This window comes from Mandrillus leucophaeus, unplaced genomic scaffold (genome assembly GCF_000951045.1).
Source record: "Mandrillus leucophaeus isolate KB7577 unplaced genomic scaffold, Mleu.le_1.0 Scaffold22, whole genome shotgun sequence".
NCBI classification, from domain to species: domain Eukaryota; kingdom Metazoa; phylum Chordata; class Mammalia; order Primates; family Cercopithecidae; genus Mandrillus; species Mandrillus leucophaeus.
Genome location: NW_012102254.1, coordinates 152,778 through 171,905, shown reverse-complemented (window position 1 = coordinate 171,905; position 19,128 = coordinate 152,778). Strand labels below are relative to the sequence as shown.

Genomic DNA, 19,128 nt, shown 5'->3' with positions numbered 1-19,128 from the left:
CACACCAGAACCCACTGAAGACAGAACTTTTCTCATCCATTTTACAGATGAGCAAATGGAGGCTCAGAGAGGTTAAGTGGTATAACCAAGGTCACACAGGTTGGTGAGAAGGTTAGAGCAGAATCCGGTCCAACTGTCCCTTTAGCCTATGTCTTTTTTTTTTTTTTTTTTTTTGGAGACGGAGTCTCGCTCTGTTGCCCAGGCTGGAGTGTAGTGGCACAATCTTGGCTCGCTGCAAGCTCCACTTCCCGGGTTCATGCTACTCTCCTGCCTCAGCCTCCCGAGTAGCTGGGACTACAGGTGCCTGTCACCACGGCCGGCTAATTTTTTTTGTATTTTTAGTAGAGACTGGGTTTCACCGTGTTAGCCAGGACGGTCTCGATCTCCTGACCTCGTGATCTGCTGGCCTCGGCCTCCCAGAGTGCTGGGATTACAGGCATGAGCCACCGTGCCTGGTCTAGCCTATGTCATCTTGAGACTCCATCTCTGCCCCCAGCCCCACCTGGCCCCCACACCTTTGCCAATGACTCGGTCACTGTGGGTGACCACCCGCTCATGGGGAATCAGCACATCCTTGACCTCAGCCAACAGCACAGAGTCCAGGTCCCTTAGCTGGATGGACTCTTTCCGCAGCAGTGGAACACAGGATTCATCTTCACTATTGGAGAAGGATGCTCCATGGACACAAGTAGAATCTAGACCATCAGTGGCAGGGCGTGCTGTGGGGAGAGGGAGTGAGGAGCTTGTAGGGAGAGGGGGTGGCTTTAGCTTCTCGTGCCTCCACTATCTTACCAAGGCCACTTCTGTAGTCAGAGTCCGAGTAGAGAATAGGCAGGGGTGTGGCTCCAGCAGTCTGGTCCAGGGATGCCAGGTCATCCAGGTTGGGAGGAAGAACTGTGGAAAGAGAATCCCTGGTGGCCTGGCTTTCCAAGCTCCCAGGGGCCAACCCCTCTGGGGAGGACTTAGATCCCTAAGTCCTGGGCAGAGAGAGGATGTAGGGACTTGAAGATGCCATTGATTGGGGGTAGGGGCTGAATAAAGGTAGGAGCAGAGAACTCACCTAGCTGCTTCCTCTGCCACCAGTAGCTGAAGACCAGTGCAGTGGCCAATGCGGCCACAAGCAGCAGCAAAGGCAGCAGGATACCAAGGAGCGTGCTCTGTGGGACCCCATCTGGCCCTGGCCACACCACTCTACCCAGGATGCGACATTCACCATCCACGCAGACCTGGGAGCAGGTGGCAACTCAGGCCCAGCCTGCAGGCCCTCTGCCCGTGTTTCCCAGGGAGGTCCAGCTGGGCTGCCTACCTGCAGTGGGGCACCATCCTTGCCAAGCTGCAGGGATGGGGGCAGGGGGCAGACAACCATGTCCCCCCGGAACTCGTGCTGGCAGCTCTCACCACCCACGGTCACGTTGACACCCACGCAGTTAGTCACAGCAGCCAGCCCAATATACTGCAGAGAGGGTCATGAGGACCAGCCAGTAGGCTGGCCCCTACTTTCAGATCCCCAACTGTCCCTGCCCCTATCCCTTACACTTACCTCAAACTTAATGGCATGCTCCTCAGGCTTCAGTGGAATTAGGTTGGCACTGGGTGGATGGGGTGGGGTTAGGAAGCGAAAGCCAGGCAGTGTAAAGCCAGCAGCTCCATCCCCCCAGGCACTCAGATTTCCTGCCACCCATCCCTGGGGGTCTCGGACCACATATTCAGGCAGGCGGCACAACTGCTGCTCTGGAAGCTGCCTCTCACACTGCTGGGACAAATAGGTGATTAGCCAGGAACCCCACCTGTGATTGCTCCTCTCCTCAGCCCAGCACAAGGTTGGGCTGCAGCTCAGGGAACTCATCCAGCCTTCCTCCCTCCTGGCTAGCACTCACTCACCCTGCTCTCCACTGCCCTAAGCCCGTCATGGAATGACAGCACTAAGTGCCATGCTGAAGTTAGATGCTGGCCACAGATGGTGATGTGGGAGTTGCTGTGGAAGAGGGCAGGGTGGTAGGCTTTGGGTGTTCTCCAAGGCTGGCTCTCTCATTCCCCAGAGGCCAGAGTGGGCAAAGAGGTGGCGCTTACCTGTAGCCACAGTTGGGGCTGATGCTTAGCACGACAGGGTCTTCTCTGTAGTGGAAGGTCCAGGAACCAGGTACCTGGGCACCCCCCACCTGCAGGCTAAGGGGGACACTGGCCACCATGGCCCCAGGGGGTGTGGCACATAAAAGCTGCCCCTCACTGACCCTGCAGGAACAAGAGATTGGGCTCAGGGTTACCCCCTTTGTGATGGCTGGGCCCACTTCCTCCAGGGGCCTGTTGCCCTCTCCCAGTTTGTCTGTTATCTCTCCCACCTGCCCCACTCCATGGTCTGTCTGAAGATAAGGTGGTCCCAGGAAGACATTCCAAGAGGGTAAGGAGGAAACAAGTTCCCCACAGCCTTGGCTGGAGCCACTGGACTCTGTGATGGGCTCTCTTGCCTCTGGGCTGAAGAGGGCAGTAGTCTTTTCTTCCTGGACCTGCTCTCCACACCACACTGACCATGTAACGAGCACTCTTCCCTCCATCCTGACAGAGTCCAGGTCTCCACCTGGATAGAACCCTGTGGCCTCCCATGCCTGCCTGGTGGTACTTACCGTGCTAGCAGACAGTCAGTCCCATTGACCAGCACAGCCCGGCTGGTGCCTACAGACAGACTCTGGCCTTCAAGAGTGAGACGGGTGCCTCCTGCCCGTGGGCCAAAGAGGGGTTGCACTGATATCAGCACTGGCTCCTAAAAGGATATAGAGGTGGCTTAGGTGGAATAGGTCTTCCACTCCAAGCCCCTCCCTTCCCGTACCACGCACTGGCCAAGGGCACAGACAGGGCAAGGTGACCTCACCATGAAAAAGAAGCCTCTCAGCATGGAGGTGCCGTCTACCCGGAAGTGCTTGCCTGGTGGCATGTTAGTCACGGTGAGGCTGACGTTGGTAGGCCCCACTGCTTGGGTGCCCAAGGGCTCCAGTTCACACTCAAACTCCTCTACAAAGTCTTTCCGGGGCACTGGTCTGGGGCACCAGGGGGAACCCCTGAGGTCAGCCAGGAATTATACAGGCCTAGCTGCATGCCTGCCACAAGCCACAGGGCTCCTCTGAGCCAGAGAATGGCGTTTCTCCACCCATGCCTCCCTCCAGGGAAGGAAGGTTCCGGCGGGGCAGAGATTAACCTTGGCTGGTCCATGAGTGAACAGACAGGAAGGGCACATGAAAGCTCAGAAAGGGACAGAGACATCTCCCGAGACACAAAACAGTCAGAACCACTGCAGCTGCCCCCATCTCCCCTTGCCTCTGATAAGCAGAGAACAGGGTCTCATGGGGAAGGGGCTGCTTGGTTGCTCCCTTCAGGGAAAGGGAGGGGAGGGACCAGATTGTACCTGAGTTTTGAGCTGTCCTTGGGCAGTGGCCGGCAGGGACTTTGGCCCACAGTGATCTGATGGGTTCCCTCAGGCACCAGACCAGAAGGGTGCAGGTAGAAGTTGGAGCCACACAGGGTCAGCCTTGTACTGCCCCTTAAAGGTCCACTGTGGGGGTGGAACTGAAATGGGGAAAACAGCCTGGGTCCTCATGTGGGGTTGGGCTCTCTCAGCCCCACCTGCTTCCCCAAAGTCTCCTGCCATACCCCTTGCCTGCCCCATGCTCCAGCCATTTGGAGTCACTTGCTAGTCCTCATTCAAGCACTTTCCTGCCTCCAAGTCTTTGCATGTGTCATCCCCTCTGACAAGAATGCCCTCCTTGTAGATATGAAGGACACTCCCAGACCTGAGAAAGATTGTGATCAAGACTTGCTGACCACCACCCCAGGCCCAGCCTGTCCCACTCTTACGTGTGCCCTGCCAAGGAAGCCATACCTCAGTAAGCTTAGGCGGACAGTGGTCCTGTTGCCAGGAGCCAGGACACTCCTTCTGCCGGCCACACATGTTCCCACACCAGCCACAGCCCATGAAACGCTGTGCCCTTAGGCAACGCCCACAGGTGAGGAAGTGGCGGCAGCCAGGGCCTTGGATAGGCACCTGGAAAACCTGGGGGTAGAAGACAGGTGACTAGGGGCACCTGGAGGGGGAGATTGGGCCCTATAGACCCTCCTGGTACACTGTAGGCTAGGGTGGTAAGGCCTGTCTGTCAATGCCTCCCTGGATTGGATGGACAGTCTGTGATCCCACAACCCTGGCCCCAGGCCCTGCCCCTGCCCACCTCACCTGGTCCCCAGAGGCGAAGAATAGGTGGTCCCCAAGGCGACTGACATCCCGCTGCACGGGCTGCCCACTGTCACCCAGTGAGAAGTTGGACACATACAGCAAGTAGTTGAGTGACCTGGCCAGCTCCACCTAGGACAGGTTAGATGTGAGCAAAATGGGGATGGAGACAAAGACCCAGGGCCAGGGGGCTGTGGGGATGAGGACCCACCTGCAGGATACGCCCATCCGCTGTGCCCATGTGCGCCACTGTGACGTTGTCAAGGCGTGTCACATACAGTGCAGTGACCTCTACTGTTCCCAACAGCCCGTTGAATAGGTCCACACGTGAGAAGCTGCTACTGACCAGCAAAGGGAAGTGGCGGCAGCTGGTGTTGGGGCTGGGGGCCTCCAGGCCAGGCTGGGAAAAGTCAGGTAAGGGAACGAGTCAGGGCTCAGCCCTGTGCCCCGACCCTTTGGGGCCTTTGTCAGTGGCCACAGCAGCCCAACACTCTCACCCCTCACCTGGCCTGACTGGAGAAGGCCCTGGGCCTGCCGGTTACCATCTCGCATTGCCCCCACATGGCTCTCAGTGTAGCAAGGGCAGGCAGAAGGTCCAGGCTGGAAGGCCCGCTCCCCATTCTCCCTGCCCCACCTTGCCATGTCCATCCTTATGGTGAGTTACCCCCATTCCATCCTCACAACCACCCCGTATATCTTTTTTTTTTTTTTTTTTTTGAGACAGTGTCTCACATTGTTGGTGGGGCTGGAGTGCAGTGGCATGATCTTGGCTCACTGCAACCTCCACCTCCCGGGTTCAAGTGATTCTCCTGCCTCAGCCTCCGGAGTAGCTGGGATTACAGGTGCTCGCCACCACCCCTGGCTAATTTTTTGTATTTTTAGTAGAGATGGGGTTTCACGATGTTGGCCAGGCTGGTCTCGAACTCCTGACCTTGTGATCTGCCCACTTTGGCTTCCCAGAGTGCTGGAATTACAGGCATGATCCACTGTGGCTGGCCCACCCCATACATCTTACAGATGAGGAAACAGGCTCAAGAGGTTTGGTCTCTTGTCCAAGGCATCATAAATGCTCAAGAGGGGAACCAAGTTGGAAGTCTCAGCTCCACAAGAGTCTTCTTCTGCCCCCTGCTGGCTCTTCTCTGCTTCTCTGTGTGCACTTCAGCAAACCCTGTCTCCTCTGGGCTTCGGTTTCCCCACTTGCATTAATTGGCCAGCACAAGGTTGGGAACACGGTCCTTCTCCCTAGACTCCAAAGGTCTTCCTGTACCCTTGGCTGCTTCCTATACCCCCCTTTAGGGTACAAAAGGGATAAACCAAACCCCTACAGCCTGGGTGCCAGAACTAAGTTCTGGAAGCTAAGGGGTACTAACCTCTCCCCTGCTCTTAGCAAGGGGGTGTTTTGGGGGCTGCAGTCATGCCCCAGGGCAGACTGTGGAAGCTCTGGGAAACCAGGACACCAGGGTATGAACTCACGGTGTTGGAGCTGAGTGTGAGGTGCAGACGGGGCTCAGTAGCCAGCCCTAGGTGCTCAGGACTCTCCCTCACCAGCCCTGAGGGCACTCCTTAAAGCAGGAGCCTCTGAAGTCTCCATCAGACCACAGAGACTTAACCCAGTCCTGAGACCTCAGCACTGATTAGCAGCCCTGGAGGCAAAAGTAGATGTGGAGCTGAGCCTTGAAACCCCATACACCCTGCGCCTACAGCTTGGGTGGGGGGGACTGGGATTTTGTCCTCACTTGAGGCAGGAAATCGGCTTGGCTTGGCCCGAGCCGGAAGCCTGCCAGGTGTTTCCAGCATGACTCAGGGACAGGTGGGGCTCTGACGGGGAATAGAGCCCTACCTTAGCCAGGCCCACACCCTAGCCTGCTTGTCTCTAGGCCCCAGGACCTTAGCTCTAGGTTCCCAGGCTTAGGTAGGGGCTCCAGGCTCCTGAAAACACATAAGTGTCCAATATCCCATGGAGGACAGGCACCAGCTCTGAGTCCCTCAGGCCTCCTGAGGCCAACCACTATGTGGGTGCTGCCCCAGTGGCTGCATGCCCACAGTTGCTAGGCAAACACTGTACAGGGTGATTCACACACCTCCTGGGGGCCTGGCCAGCCTGTGGGCAGGGACCAAGATTAGTCCTCCTGGAGCCTGGCACTGCCCAGCCGTGCTGGGTGTCTTCTGACCCACTGACCACTAGCCAAGCTGGGGAGAGGTTCTGACTCCCCACTGGGAAGGAGAAGGGGCCAGGCAGGCCTGCCCAGGCCCAGACAAGGAGTCCCCAACCCTAAAGCCTCTCAACCCAGATGTACTCAGCAGAGGGAGGGAGGCTAAAGACCCCCAACCTCACATTGGGTGTAAGTTCTCCTCCCATCTCCGAGGCATCAATAGGAGTGGAAAGGAGTCTGTCGAGAATGTCACAGCAGGCCCAGGGCCACAGGATGATGGCTAGAGAATATGAGAGCAGTAGCTGTGGGTCCCATTCCTTGGTGCAATCTTATTGCTGTTGCCTACACGATGGCTGGAGAGAGCCTAGATAGAGTCTGTTGGAAGGAGCCCCCAGTTCAGCACGGGCTTTGAGACTTCCTGCCTGGGGCAGGGCTCCAAATATGGTTTAAAAAAAAAAAAAAAAAGTCTGGGACGGACCAATTCCAACCAGCCCTTCCTAGGCCTTCCCCAGATGTTTATAGTAGCTTGCACAAGACTAGAGTGAGGCTCCCGGAACCTTCTAGAACCAAGCTGCCATCCCATGAGTGCTGGGTACTCCCCCCAATTACCCCCAATCATGTCAAACAGGTTAGTGAAGCCCAGGACATGCAGGCTCCCTAACAAGCTGCCAACTTCCAAGGCCCAGGAGGCTCCCTGGAACGTGGTGGCTGGCAGAAGGATGGGGGTGGGTGTGGAGGAAGGGGAGATTCTCTGACAACTCTTGTCCCACCCTCTTTGGAAAGCAGAGCAAAACAAGGGAAAGTGAAACTGTTGGCAAGCAGCTGTGAGTCTGTGAATCTGTGAGCATCTCCCTGTGTATTTGTGTGTGGTGGTGGTGGTGGTGGTGGGCGAGGGGGGCGCTATTTTTTTACGTGTGTCCCTGAGGATATGGATGGTGGACAAGTAGGAGGGAATGCCCATCATTCTACCCAGCATTCAGGAGCTATGCTAACAGAGACACGGTTATGTAACCCCATCCTCACATAGCCAGGGAAACTAAAAAACCAGAGGCCATGATGGGCAGATAGGGGAAAGGGCAAAATGAGGTAGTCACAAGGGCCAGCCTGGCTGGGAGCCGAGCCTCCAGTGTAGCCTTTGTCTGGCTGCTTTCTCAAACCACCCCAGCACTTAGAAACTGGGTGAGAGAGAATGCTTCTTTCCACCTGCCCTCCCCCTCCCAGATCCCCTCAGTGATGGAAGGGAAGCAGCCTGTGTTCAGCCACGTGCATGCAGCTCACAAGTAAGGGCCCCTTCTTTCAGCTCACCGGGTTGGGGCAAAAACTGGGTGACTGGAAGAAGTCGAGGCCTCGCCGGAGGCCTGGATGGACTGGGGATTCACAACAGCGCTCCACACCTTCATCAATTAATGTGTCCAGCAGGTCAATGGGGAAGGCACAGACGACAGAGTTGGGGCCCACGCCAGGGCCACTATCCTTGCCAGCCACAAAGACCCCAAATAGCACTTCCTGGCCCTCAGCAATGCTCAGCTCAGTGGCAAGTTGAGCACCCACTGGAGCAGAGTGGGCCACCCGCAGCACAGGGTAGGGCTGTCCGCCCTTTGGGGCCCCCCGGCGCCTGCGTTTCGGAGCAAATCTGCAGTCGAGGACCAGCTCCCGATAGTCACCCAACTCTGGCTCAGTGGCGCTAAGTCGTGCCAGGCGTGTGTGCAGGGCACCAGGAGCATCAGTCACGCTGGCCGGCTGTACAGTCAGGAAGTAGACGAAGGCTCCTGTATGGAAGCTATGCACGTATTCAATACTGTAGGAGACAAGATGCTTGGGCAGCACTGACAACGCCACAAAGCCCGGTGCAAATCCCGAGGCGTCGGCCTTGAGACGCCTGATAGACACTGAGCGTGGGCTGAAGCTGGCAGCCACGGCTGCGTCCAGTGAGGATGCCACGTAGAAATAGGAGGCCTGGCCTTGCTCAACCACAGTCACACGGGTGCCCAATGGGCTGGCCACACAGTCGGGGCAGTCATCGGGCTGGTTATGGTGGGCTGAGAAGAGGCAGGCTGGCGCTGCCAGATGCACGGCTGTCCCTTGGGGATCTAGGTCATGCAGGAAGCAGCGGCCCTGCAGGCTGGAGCCACAACTGACCAGGGCAGGCAGCGCGGGCTCCAGCACCAGCACCTTTGTGTCTGTGTCACCGGAAGGGCCGTGGGGGCCTGGGCCACAGGCTGCACACGTCTGGCAGCCAGGGTCCCCAGCAGGGCCCGTGGCCAGGCTCTGGACAGACTTCAGGTCAGGCCCAAGCACGTGCAGGCGATTGCGTATGGCTACAAACACAGCACTCTCATTTTTGTCGCCCTGGTAGGTCACCATGGCCTGCACCAGGCCTCCGGCGGAGAAGCTGGGCACCATGTACTTCACGTTAAAGTCTCGAGAGGCCGCGTAGGGGGTGCGCGGGCACTGCCATTCCTTGGCCGCCGCGGGCTTGGCAGGCAACAGCAGCAGCAGTAAGAAGGACTGAGGCAGCGGAGGGAGGAGCTCCATCGAGGCAAGCTGGGACCCTAGGGGATCCCTACGGGCCTGGGCCTGGGCCTGGGCCTGGGCCCGGGCCTGGTTGGGGGCCCGACTCGAGGTCTGGACTGGGCCAACTTTAAGCGGCGGTCCCGACAGCCCCAAGATAGCGGACCCCCGTCCCAGGTTCCTGCGAAACCCAAATCCCTTCCCGGCCCTCGGGTCTGGGCACCTGACGCCCGCGGACGCACGGACAGCAATGCCCCAGCCGCCTCACCTGCCGCCCCAGCAGCCGCTGCACACTGGCGCTTAGCGCTCAGCCGACCAGAGGGCGCCGGGCTGGGCGGGCGGGGTCGGGCCGTGGGGGCGGGGCCGCGAGGGAGGCGTGGCCTACCCCAGGCTCTCCACCCATCCGACTCTTCCGGCCCTTGGAAGCCTGGCTCCTGTACCTTCTCTTGGCGTCTTGGCGCCTTTTTCTCAGCGGCCTGTGGGTGGATGCGCATGGTGCGGCCTGGAGAGAGGTGAGCCGGTCTGAACCGTCCCATCCCATCCCCCCACTACCGACTGGTTCGCAGCGAGAGGGGGCAGGACACTGGGCTCTTTGCTTGTGGTGGAACTAGTTTGCACTTAGTAGCAACACCCTCAGAGGCTGGTGCCCAGAGGCTTCCTGGGGGCCCGCCACGTGGGGAACAGAGACCAGGATTGTGTGGAAGACCAGAGGGGAGATGTGGGGCACTTAACAAGAGATGTTATGGGGCGCCACCCTTTGTGGGAAAGGACTGTCCTTTTTTTTTTTTTTTTTTTGCTCTGTGACCTAGGCTGGAGTGCAGTGGCGCGATCTCGGCTCACTGCAAGCTCCGCCTCCCAGGTTCAAGCGATTTTCCTGCTTCAACCTCCTGAATAGCTGGGATTACAGGCGTGCATCACAACACCTGGCTAATTTTGTATTTTTAGTAGAGACGGGTTTCACCATGTTGGCCAGGCTGGTCTCAAATTCCTGACCTCAGGTGATCTGCCCCCCTCGGCCTCCCAAACTGCTGAGATTATAGGCGTGAGCCACCGCGCCTTGTGGGGACCATTCTTCCATGTGCTTCTCCTGAGCTATCAGCAACAAGATGGTCTCAGAGGAAGGTGTGTTATGCCCTGCTCTCCTAGGGCCCTAAGGGTCTTAGGATGGGATCTGGCCTTGCTGACTGGACCTCAGAGTCAGAGAGTCACATAAGTGGAGGCCCAACCCTAATTCTGGTACCTCCTCTGCAGCCTCAGTATATAGAAGCTGTATAATGGGGTTACAATCCACAATATGGGCCTTGGGGACTCCCCCTTCCTGGCTCTGCCCAGTGCCCCCCTAATATGGAAGAATCATGAGCTTTGGCTCTCAGGACACTTCCAACCTGCTCTGTAGGCCTTGCTGGATCTTATTCTCTGCAATGAGAATGTGAGAATGTAGTTCTGGGCTGGGCACTGTGGCTCATGCCTGTAATCCTAGCACTTCTTTGAGAGGCCAAGGCAGGAGGATTGCTTGAGGCTAGCAGTTCAAGACCAGCCTGGGCAACATAACAAAAGTCAACAAAACAAAAAAACTGCTAAAAATTTAAAAATAAAATGTATGACCGGGCGTGGTGGCTCACGCCTGTAATCCCAGCACTTTGGGGGGCCGAGGCAGGTGTACCACTTGAGGTAAGGAGTTCAAGACCAGTCTGGCCAATATGGTGAAACAAGATGGTCTAAAAACAAAAATTAGCCGGGTGTGGTGGTGGGCACCTGTAATCCCAGCTACTCAGGAGGTTGAGCAGGGAGAATGAATTGCTTGAACTTGGGGGGTGGAGGTTGCAGTGAGCTGAGATTGTGCCACTGCACTCCAGCCTGGGCGACAGAGCGAGACTCCATCTCCAGAAAAAAAGAGAAAAAGAAAATGTAGTTCCGATTAGGTGATTTCCCAGAGTTCTCTCTTCTATTTATGAGGAGTGGGGGTGGGGGAGCCTAGTCCCACACCTGGATCTCAGCAGCTGCCCTTTGGTAACTGGTCCTACCAACACTAGACTGAGGCCCCTGGGGGACAACCTTAGCCTGACAGCCCCCTCAGCTAGGTGGGCCTGGACCCTGGAAGAAGGGGAAGGTCCACAGGGTGGCTTTGGGCTGTGAACTATGGGCCCCAAGGCTGTAGAGGATAAGGATTCTAGGGGAGAGAGGATCCCTCGGTCCAACAGGATTTAGCCTGGCTTGGGTATCTATATCTCCTCACTCTCTTTTCAGTCCATACTTCTGCGCCTGCATCCCCTTCCTAACCTAACCTTTGTAAGTGCTGTTCCTCCTTCCAGGAGCACTCTTTCCCTTTCCTCCTTTTGCCACCTAAATGGCACCTCCTCCAGGAAGCCTTTTTGATCCAGACTTTGCCAGGCCCCTCTCCTGGGTTCCACAGACCCAGTGCTACACCCACCCCAGCACAGTTTACTCTGGATACTTCACTCTGCCTCCATCCCCAGTGCAGGACTTCCCCCTCCATCCAGCCTGGAGCTCCATGAGTACCTGAAGACTGAAAGAGGAAATGGAACTGGGGGCAGCCACACCCAGTGCAGGGTTGATACTATGCCCTGAGGTGACATAAAAGACACTCCTTTTCCAAAGCAGAATTGGCCAGGAAATGAATAAACACCCTGAGAAAACCGTGGCATGGTTCCTGCATTCCACAGTCAACACATCTAAAGATAGGCAGGGCAAAACTAAAATGAAACATTCTCAGCCTGGCGCCCAGACAGGGGTTCTGGTGACCCAAATCCCACCTCCAGACTTTCAGAAGGATCTCTGGGGGTTGGGAGGAGACTTCACAAGACCTCTTAAATCACCCCACCCACCCCTTTTTGGGGGTGGGGTTGCAGCAACCATTCGTTAGTTCTCTGCTGCCACCGTGTGGCCATGCTAATGGCTGTCCCCAGGCTGAGGTCCCCCTCTAAGGCAGCCTTGGTTCTCAACAGCACGGGTACACAGGAGCACCCCCTTCCCCGTCTCGCCATCTGCCGCCTCTGTAGGAGGGAGCAGTCAAGGTGTGTGGGGAAAGTCAGCTAATGGGGCTCTTAAGTGCCAAGTACAAGGGCACCCCCATGGTAAACTCACGAGGCCTGGCCCATAGCTGGCTAAGAACCTGCTCGACTGCCCTTAGCACCTGACGGCTTGAAGGAATGCTAGCCACTTTTCCCTCCTTGAGCTCTCAGTCCCCTCTGAACACTGTTCTAGAGGACTAGGTCTAGCCTCTTTCTCTAATCCCAAGATCACCTTAGCAGTAGCAAGGTAGTCTCTCCAACTGTAATATGACCACATCACACTGCAGGTTACCTGGAGTTTGAGAACCCCAGCCCTTATGGACTCCTCCAGCTTCACTGCAAACAAGTTATATTAGGTTCCTTTTTTTTTTTTTTTTTTTTTTGAGACGGAGTCTCTCTCTGTCGCCCAGGCTAGAGTGCAGTGGCGCAATCTCGGCTCACTACAACCTCCGCCTTCTGGGTTCAAGCAATTCTCCTGCCTCAGCCTCCTGAGTAGCTGGGACTACAGGTGCACGCCACCACACTCAGCTAATTTTTGTATTTTTAGTAGAGACAGGGTTTCACCATGTTGGCCAGGCTGGTCTCGAATTCCTGACTTCAAGTGATACACCCACCTTGGCCTCCCAAAGTGTTGGGATTACAGGTGTGAGCCACCATGTCCGGCCCGTACAGGGTTCTTACCATGTCCTTCCCTTGGCACATGCTGGCTCCTTCACTAGGAACACCTTCCTTATTTGCCTATCGTCCCACCCGTGATCTCCAAGCAGGTATACCTCCTAGATGCCTACAGTCCTAGGTCTGTATCCAACTATGGTCCAACTATGGTCTCCCCAGAATATATGCTGAACTACAGAGAAACAGAAACCTACAAGAGTCAGGGCAAGCAAAAGAGGCACTTAGGGGCTCACTATTGACCAGAATGCCAGTAACAGTCAGGGACAGCTAGCCTGGCATCACCCAGGCCCCAGAGGCAGTGGTTTGATGTTCTTACTAGGAGCAGAAGAGGAACAAAAGCAGAAAACAGGCATAAAAGAGAACCAGGGCATGTGTGGCAGGGTGAACAGCACCCACCAAACCTATGGCTGCTCCCCAGAGGCTTTGGAATCTGGGCTGGTAGCCTGCTGCCATGTCTATTCCAATGTGAGCCACAGTGGGGCCAAGGGCAGGGGCTGTGCTGCCATTTTCTGGGACAATAAATACAACTGTTCTAGTGTACCCTGGGCCCATGCCACCCACACAGGCTTATTCTTCAACATGGCTTGATTTTAGTGGCAGAAAATACTGGCCCAACTCTCAGAAACTGCATGAGGGTGATTCTCTCTGACAGTCTGAAGACCACATTCAGAGGACAGTTTTCTTCAATAAGTACTTCCTAGGCCTTGTGCTCCCTGGGGCCAGAACTAGAAGATCCCCCAGCAGCAAAGTGGAAGCTTTCTGCACTGTGCCCTAGGTCTTGTGGTAGAGTAAATGGGGCTCGGCTTTCACTGCGGAGCCTCCTGGATGTCCATGGTGCCCCATGCAGGTCTGCCTATGCCATACCAGGGACTAGGGTGACTAAGGAGAGCCCAGTGCACGCAGTAGCATTAGCTCTTATTATGACAGGCCCACTGCCTTAGAGGGTCAACTGGGCCTTCTCTCAGACCCTCAGCTCACTCTTGGGGACCATTTGGAGGATTGCACTGGCTGAGGTAGGAGAACTGAGGCACACAGCCCTTCATGGGAAGGCCTAAGCAGGGACAGTTTCCTCAGAGGCCTGCAGCCAAAGGGAGGCTAGATTCTGAATTTCAGCTGAAGACTGAGTTGCCTCACCAGGGGCTCCCTCCAGTACCAGGGCTCAGATTCCCCCCATTTTGACCATCTCTATCTTACTCAGCTCAGCTCCTGCTGAACTACAGCAACCCATTAAACAGAGCCACAGCGAGGGCTCCCAAAGTGGTTGGGTAGTCTTTTGTGGCATGCAGTGGGGGCCCCTCCCAGGAGTGATAAGAGAGGCAGACAGCAGAAGCTCAGACTGAGTATGGGGGTGGGGGTAGGGTAGGGCAGTATGGTGCCTGAGAGCCTTTTATATATGGTAGGACTTCAGCCGAACCAAAACAGCCCCAGCCCAAGATCCAACTGAGAATGTGTGTGGCCTCATGCTGCTGCAAGGGAGGGAGAAGAGGGGCTCAAATGTGCCTGTGCCCCTGTGCAGGAGCTAGGGAGGAGGATCCAGTGTCTGTAGGTGAGTGAGGGTGGATGGGCGAAGGGACAAGTGACAGGGCTTGACAAGTGTCTTCCCCAAAGCACTTTAATGCACTCACCAACCCACAGTCCCTGCCTGCTGGCTGGGCAAGAGAGGCCAGCCCCCATCTGGAGGCTCCTACGGCTTCCCACACCCAGTGTGCCTGGGAAGGCCGAGCCTGCACACATTCCCATCAATAGGTGAGGGGCGTGAGAATGAAGAGGCGGTCTTCCTCTTTGCGGATCCAGCGCATCAGCTTATGGATGGCACTGACAGCTGATGCCTTGGTCCCCAGGGGGCTGTAACACATGTAGAGCTCAAAGGCGCCTGTCACCTGGAGAAGGGGCAAAGGGTCGTCATCTAGGTTAGATGCCCCTCATGGCCCACACCTAGGACCTCTGTGAAGCCCAGCCCATCCCAGGGCTGCCTTACCCAGGCCAGGAGGTTCTCGTTGGGGCCCGTGTAGTAAATGGTCTTGAGTGGGCGAGAGGCATTGTGGGCACGGCTGTGCAGGTACTGGTAGAGGCCCAGCAGCCGCTCCTGCTCCTCTTCACTGGTGTACGGGGCCTCAATCTCAGGGCTGCAGACAGGGTTGGGGGGAGTAGGTTTGCAAAGGAATGACTTCCACTGTCTTCTCTAGAGATTTAGAAACACCTCTTCCTATCCAGGAAGACTCTATCATATGTCTTACCCTCCAAATACTCCCTTAGGACAGGGCATTGTCTCCCCACCACAGCAGGCACTCCAGGACAGAGCTGGGCCCACTGAGACTAGAGCTGTGTCCCCTCTTACCCCCTAAGCTCATGGTGTCTTTGGTGACCCCTCTTTGGAGAAGCCAGGTTGAGTTTAGATGTCCAAGACAGAGTGACAGATCTGGAGTAGAGGAAAGTGAACTAGGAATCCTGTGGGCCAAAAGGGACAAAGGAAGGCCATATCTTCCCAGCCCCTCTGCTGGGGGAGGGAGTAGAGGAGGGCTCTGCTTCCTGAGCTGGACCAAACTGACGCCTAAAATAGAGTTGCTCTAGGACAAGGGACCTGAGAGACCTCTGTTCCAGTTTCCTTCCCTGGGTATACTGGGCATTTCCAGGCCTTCTGGGTAATAAAGTAGAGAGGGGTATGCTCATAGGGTGATGGAGAGTGTGAGTCTCTGGTGCCAGAGTAAAACAGACCCAGCACACTGGTCTGCTTCCAAAGATGGGGGCAGCTTCATGGCTACATCTCAGAGCTCAGGAGCAAACAGCCTCCCAACTCCACATGTCCCTGTCCCCCTACAGCAGTGCCCTCAAGGCCCTCCCTCACCTGGTGAAGAGTCCCGAGCTCTTTGACTTATAGAGGAAGTGACGCAGGTCAGGGATGCCCACTTGGGCAACGCTGTAGTGGGGTGTGCGCAGCGCCTCTCGCAGGGCCAGGTGGGCTCCACGCTTGCGAAGGCGCTCCTGGAAGCGGCGGCGGCAGTCAGAGACTGCAAAGAAGTCCTCACGGTCAGTGGAGACAAACAGCAGGCAGAGGTCGGTGTCAGGCTCTAGGTAAGAGATATGTGCGTGGAAGAAGCCGGCTGCGTTGAATTTGGGCAGGCACACGGGCGTCCAGGCCTCGCCCTCGCGGAAGGACGAGGAGGAACTAATGAGGTTGAAAAGCAGGTGCAGGTCGATGGGGTGCAAAAATTGGTCCTTTCGGCGCACAAGTGCCACGAGCTGGTTGCGGGCCAGCAGGATGGAGAAGACCAGGCTGCGCGCCCGTGCCTGCTGCAGGCTGGCACTCACAGTATCGCGCACGGCTGCTGCGAGGGGCAGGCACCGTGCCGCCCCCATCAGGAAGCTGGGGTCTCGTGCCATGAGCTGCAGCAGGTTGTCGGTGATGCGTTCTGAGCCCGAGAGCAGGCGCCGTAGGTCATAGTTCTGCTTCTGCTGGAAGATGTGGCTCAGCTGCGCACCGGTAAGAAGGCTCAGGATCTGATAGTAGATGTAGAGCAGCTCCTGCGCCAGCTCTTGTGCCGACTGCCGTGTGCGAGCCACTGCCACTAGCACCAGCGGGCTCCGGCGCACGAATACTACCTTGTAGCCATCTGAGGGCGGGATGGGAAAGAGGGATATGAGCCTCAGCCGCAGCTCCCTCCGAACACCGCTTCGCCCATCCTTTCCTCGCTCAGAGCTCTGCGCACAGTAGGGGCTTAAGGATGTTCAGGATAAAAACCCATTGCTCCTTCTCCCTGAGGGCTCAGGGCCTATCCCTGCCACTTGTTTCAAAGACTAGCTCCCTCTGAAACACACATTCTTATGCTAAGTGCTAAGTCAACTGGCAAGGGCTGGCTGGGTGGAGCTCAGGACCTGGGAGATACATATATGTATTTTTTTTTCTTTCTTTTTGTCACCTCCCCAGGGAGATTCTCACTCTCTCCAAAGGCAAAGCCCATGTCAGAGGCATCTTTGGTCCTCACCACAGCCCCATGAGGCCAGCAGTGTTGTTATCCTCTGTTCAGGTGAGGACCTTGAGGCTCAGAGAGGTAGAGGGGCTTACCCTCAGTCACATAGCACATCCCAGCCCTCTGGTCTGCAGGGGTCCAAAACCTGCTATGAATGAACCTTGGCCAGGGGAGCCCACCCCATTCCCTCTCCAGGTGGCTCACCTGCATGGATGGAGCGGATGGCGTTCTTGTCTGCCTCCAGGAAGGACACCAGGGCCACCATAACACCCATAGTGCTGGAAAGTGCCTCCTCAGACCCATAGCGGGAGTACACAGGCTTCCCTGCCTCACTCAGCACAAAGACATGCTTCTGGTGCAGGCGCCATGCCTCCGTGGCATCCTCCTCATCCCCCTCGGCTGTGCCCTCCCTGGGGGGCTCTGTGGCTGGTCGGCCAACTGCCCCTGGGGGGTCCAGCCAATCCTCAGAGCTTCCTGGCAGCATCTCCTCCTGCAGGTCCCGGGCCACACCCGTCAGCTGGGTGCTTAGCTCGCTAAAGTCCTGGCTGATCTGACGCATGTCTGCAGGCAGCGGCGGGGGACCCCTGGCACCCTCCTTGGGGCTGTCCCCAGAAGCTGCCCCATCCTCTGACTCAGTCAGGTCCTCGTAGGAACGGGCATGGACGAACATGGCACCCTCCTGCCCAGCACCTGCAGGCCAAAAGCACTGGTGCTTAGAGGGGTAGCTACTGGCAGACACTCCTACCAGCAAGGTGCCTAACGTGGTCACTCCAGCATGACTGCCTGATTTGTCAGGGTCAAGCCACTGTTCCCTTCTGCCACTGTCTGCCATGGATGATGCTTCTCTGAAACTTACAGCCCACCAGTCTCCTCCCATCATACTGGAAAGAAGACCGAAACCACTCATGGCAGCAGTGGTGGCTGGTATCTGCCTACCTCTCATTCCCATCTCCCACCCTACTCCCTTGCCCATCTTGGTCACACTGGCCAAGATCTGCTCTTAGACAGTTTCAACATGCCCCCACCTGCCTCGGGAGCTCCACACCTGCTGTCAGCTGTCTCCTATCTCCCCACGTGGCTGGCTAATTGTCACACTTTAGCTTTCAGGGAAGATGTTAGTTACTGACTTCCAACCCCAGGCACTCTATATGTCCCTCTTTGATTTCTCTTGTGGCACTTGCCAATTATCGTCCTTCTCCCCAGCTACAATGGTACCCAGCAAGGTGCAGGAACATAGCACCTCACCCTGTGTCTGGAGCACCACCCATACTCAATGAATCTCTCTGGGAGAAAGCTCCCCTACCCTACTTAGGCCATAGCTTCTGACTGACCCCTTGTAATGGCTCCACAGCCTGTGACTGCCTCACGGCAGGGACCAGGTCAGTCTTCCTTTATTGGTTTTTTGACAAAATAGTTTAACAGATATATTTTGAGTCTCTCTTACGAATTCAGCCCTGTATCAGGCACTGGGGATATAACTGCCCTATGCTCAGTGTTCACAATCTTGTGGAAGAGAGAGATGGGCAATATATGCATAAAGAGATAAAATTATGAAATAATTAGTGTCCTATACAGAGCATGGTCAGAGCAGGCCTAACTTGTGAGGAGGGGAGAAGGAGCCGGGGAGGTGTGCTGTAGACACAGGGAACAGAAGAAGAGCCAGAAATGGCAGCCAGAAAGCTCAGGGCGAACAGCGTCATACGAAGTGGAGAGGAAAGCCACATGCAGAATGAGCCTGGCCTCCTGCCTTTTCCCCAGAACCTGACAAATATCCAATGAGTGACTGACAAATGCATGAATAAGTGGAAAGCAAAAAGTGGTTGGGAATGCTAATTTCTGCCCCCACCCCCCCGGAGCCTGCTCTGGTTGGCAGCTGGCTGAGGCTGTACACTTGCCCATACCTGGCTCCATTCCCTGGGCCAGTCCTGGTGTGGGACTCTCAGCTCTCTCCACACTGTGTCCATCAGAAGGAGTCAATGTGCCATCAGGGCATTCGCTGCTTCTCTTCCTTTGCATGTCAGCAGCCATCCTTTGGGTTCTCCTGTGGGGCAAAGGCAACATCGATGGCTTTTGGCAGGGTCACAGGCATAATCAACAGTGGTACTAAGTAAAGGAAAGTGTCCTTTATCAGGACTCCACTAACTCAAATCTCTAGAAAATGGATTCTGAAAATTCCTCTCAAAAAAATATATACTGTTCCTTTTCTGATTATAAAAGGAAGACATATTCATTGTAAAAAAAAAACTTGGAAAGCACAGAAAAGTAGAAAGAAATATCAAGATTTTCCTACCATTCAGGATCTTTCACTGTTCATACATTAGTGTATTTCCTTCTAGTCTTTTTTTTTTTTTTTTTGAGACAGGGTCTCACTCTGCCACCCAGGCTGGAGTGCAGTGGCACAATCTTGGCTTGCTGCAGCCTCCACCTCTGGGGCTCAAGCAATTCTTGTGTCTCAGCCTCCCAAGTAGCTGGGACTACAGGTGTGCACCATCATGCCTGGCTAATTTTTATATTTTTTGGTATAGACGGGGTTTCACCATGTTGGCCGGGCTGGTCTCGAACTCCGGACCTCA

At 55.9% G+C, this 19,128-nt stretch overlaps 2 protein-coding genes across 4 annotated transcripts in view; both read right to left on the bottom strand.

Moving 5' to 3' along the window:
- The window catches only part of MST1R (macrophage stimulating 1 receptor), a 16,342-nt gene extending 7,173 nt beyond the window's left edge, over window positions 1–9,169 (bottom strand). The window contains exons 1-14 of one of the 2 annotated variants that reach the window (XM_011980871.1): window positions 7,675–9,169; window positions 4,428–4,616; window positions 4,220–4,348; window positions 3,872–4,042; window positions 3,398–3,558; window positions 2,867–3,032; window positions 2,622–2,758; window positions 2,071–2,232; window positions 1,882–1,975; window positions 1,541–1,750; window positions 1,307–1,453; window positions 1,061–1,226; window positions 793–894; window positions 516–719 (exon numbers count right to left, since the gene is read on the bottom strand). In XM_011980871.1, the coding sequence (XP_011836261.1) occupies window positions 516–719; window positions 793–894; window positions 1,061–1,226; window positions 1,307–1,453; window positions 1,541–1,750; window positions 1,882–1,975; window positions 2,071–2,232; window positions 2,622–2,758; window positions 2,867–3,032; window positions 3,398–3,558; window positions 3,872–4,042; window positions 4,220–4,348; window positions 4,428–4,616; window positions 7,675–8,904 (3,268 nt within the window). In that variant the 5' untranslated portion in view covers window positions 8,905–9,169. The remainder of the gene's footprint in view (window positions 1–515; window positions 720–792; window positions 895–1,060; window positions 1,227–1,306; window positions 1,454–1,540; window positions 1,751–1,881; window positions 1,976–2,070; window positions 2,233–2,621; window positions 2,759–2,866; window positions 3,033–3,397; window positions 3,559–3,871; window positions 4,043–4,219; window positions 4,349–4,427; window positions 4,617–7,674) is intronic. The other variant, XM_011980873.1, reaches the window with a different exon arrangement.
- Window positions 9,170–14,181: 5,012 nt separating this feature from the next.
- MON1A (MON1 secretory trafficking family member A) overlaps window positions 14,182–19,128 on the bottom strand; it is a 29,170-nt gene continuing 24,223 nt past the window's right edge. Inside the window, exons 2-6 of one of the 2 annotated variants that reach the window (XM_011980869.1) lie at window positions 18,457–18,596; window positions 16,760–17,245; window positions 15,433–16,198; window positions 14,566–14,713; window positions 14,182–14,467 (exon numbers count right to left, since the gene is read on the bottom strand). In XM_011980869.1, coding sequence (XP_011836259.1) covers window positions 14,327–14,467; window positions 14,566–14,713; window positions 15,433–16,198; window positions 16,760–17,245; window positions 18,457–18,596 — 1,681 coding nt within the window. In that variant the 3' untranslated portion in view covers window positions 14,182–14,326. The remainder of the gene's footprint in view (window positions 14,468–14,565; window positions 14,714–15,432; window positions 16,199–16,759; window positions 17,246–18,456; window positions 18,597–19,128) is intronic. The other variant, XM_011980870.1, reaches the window with a different exon arrangement.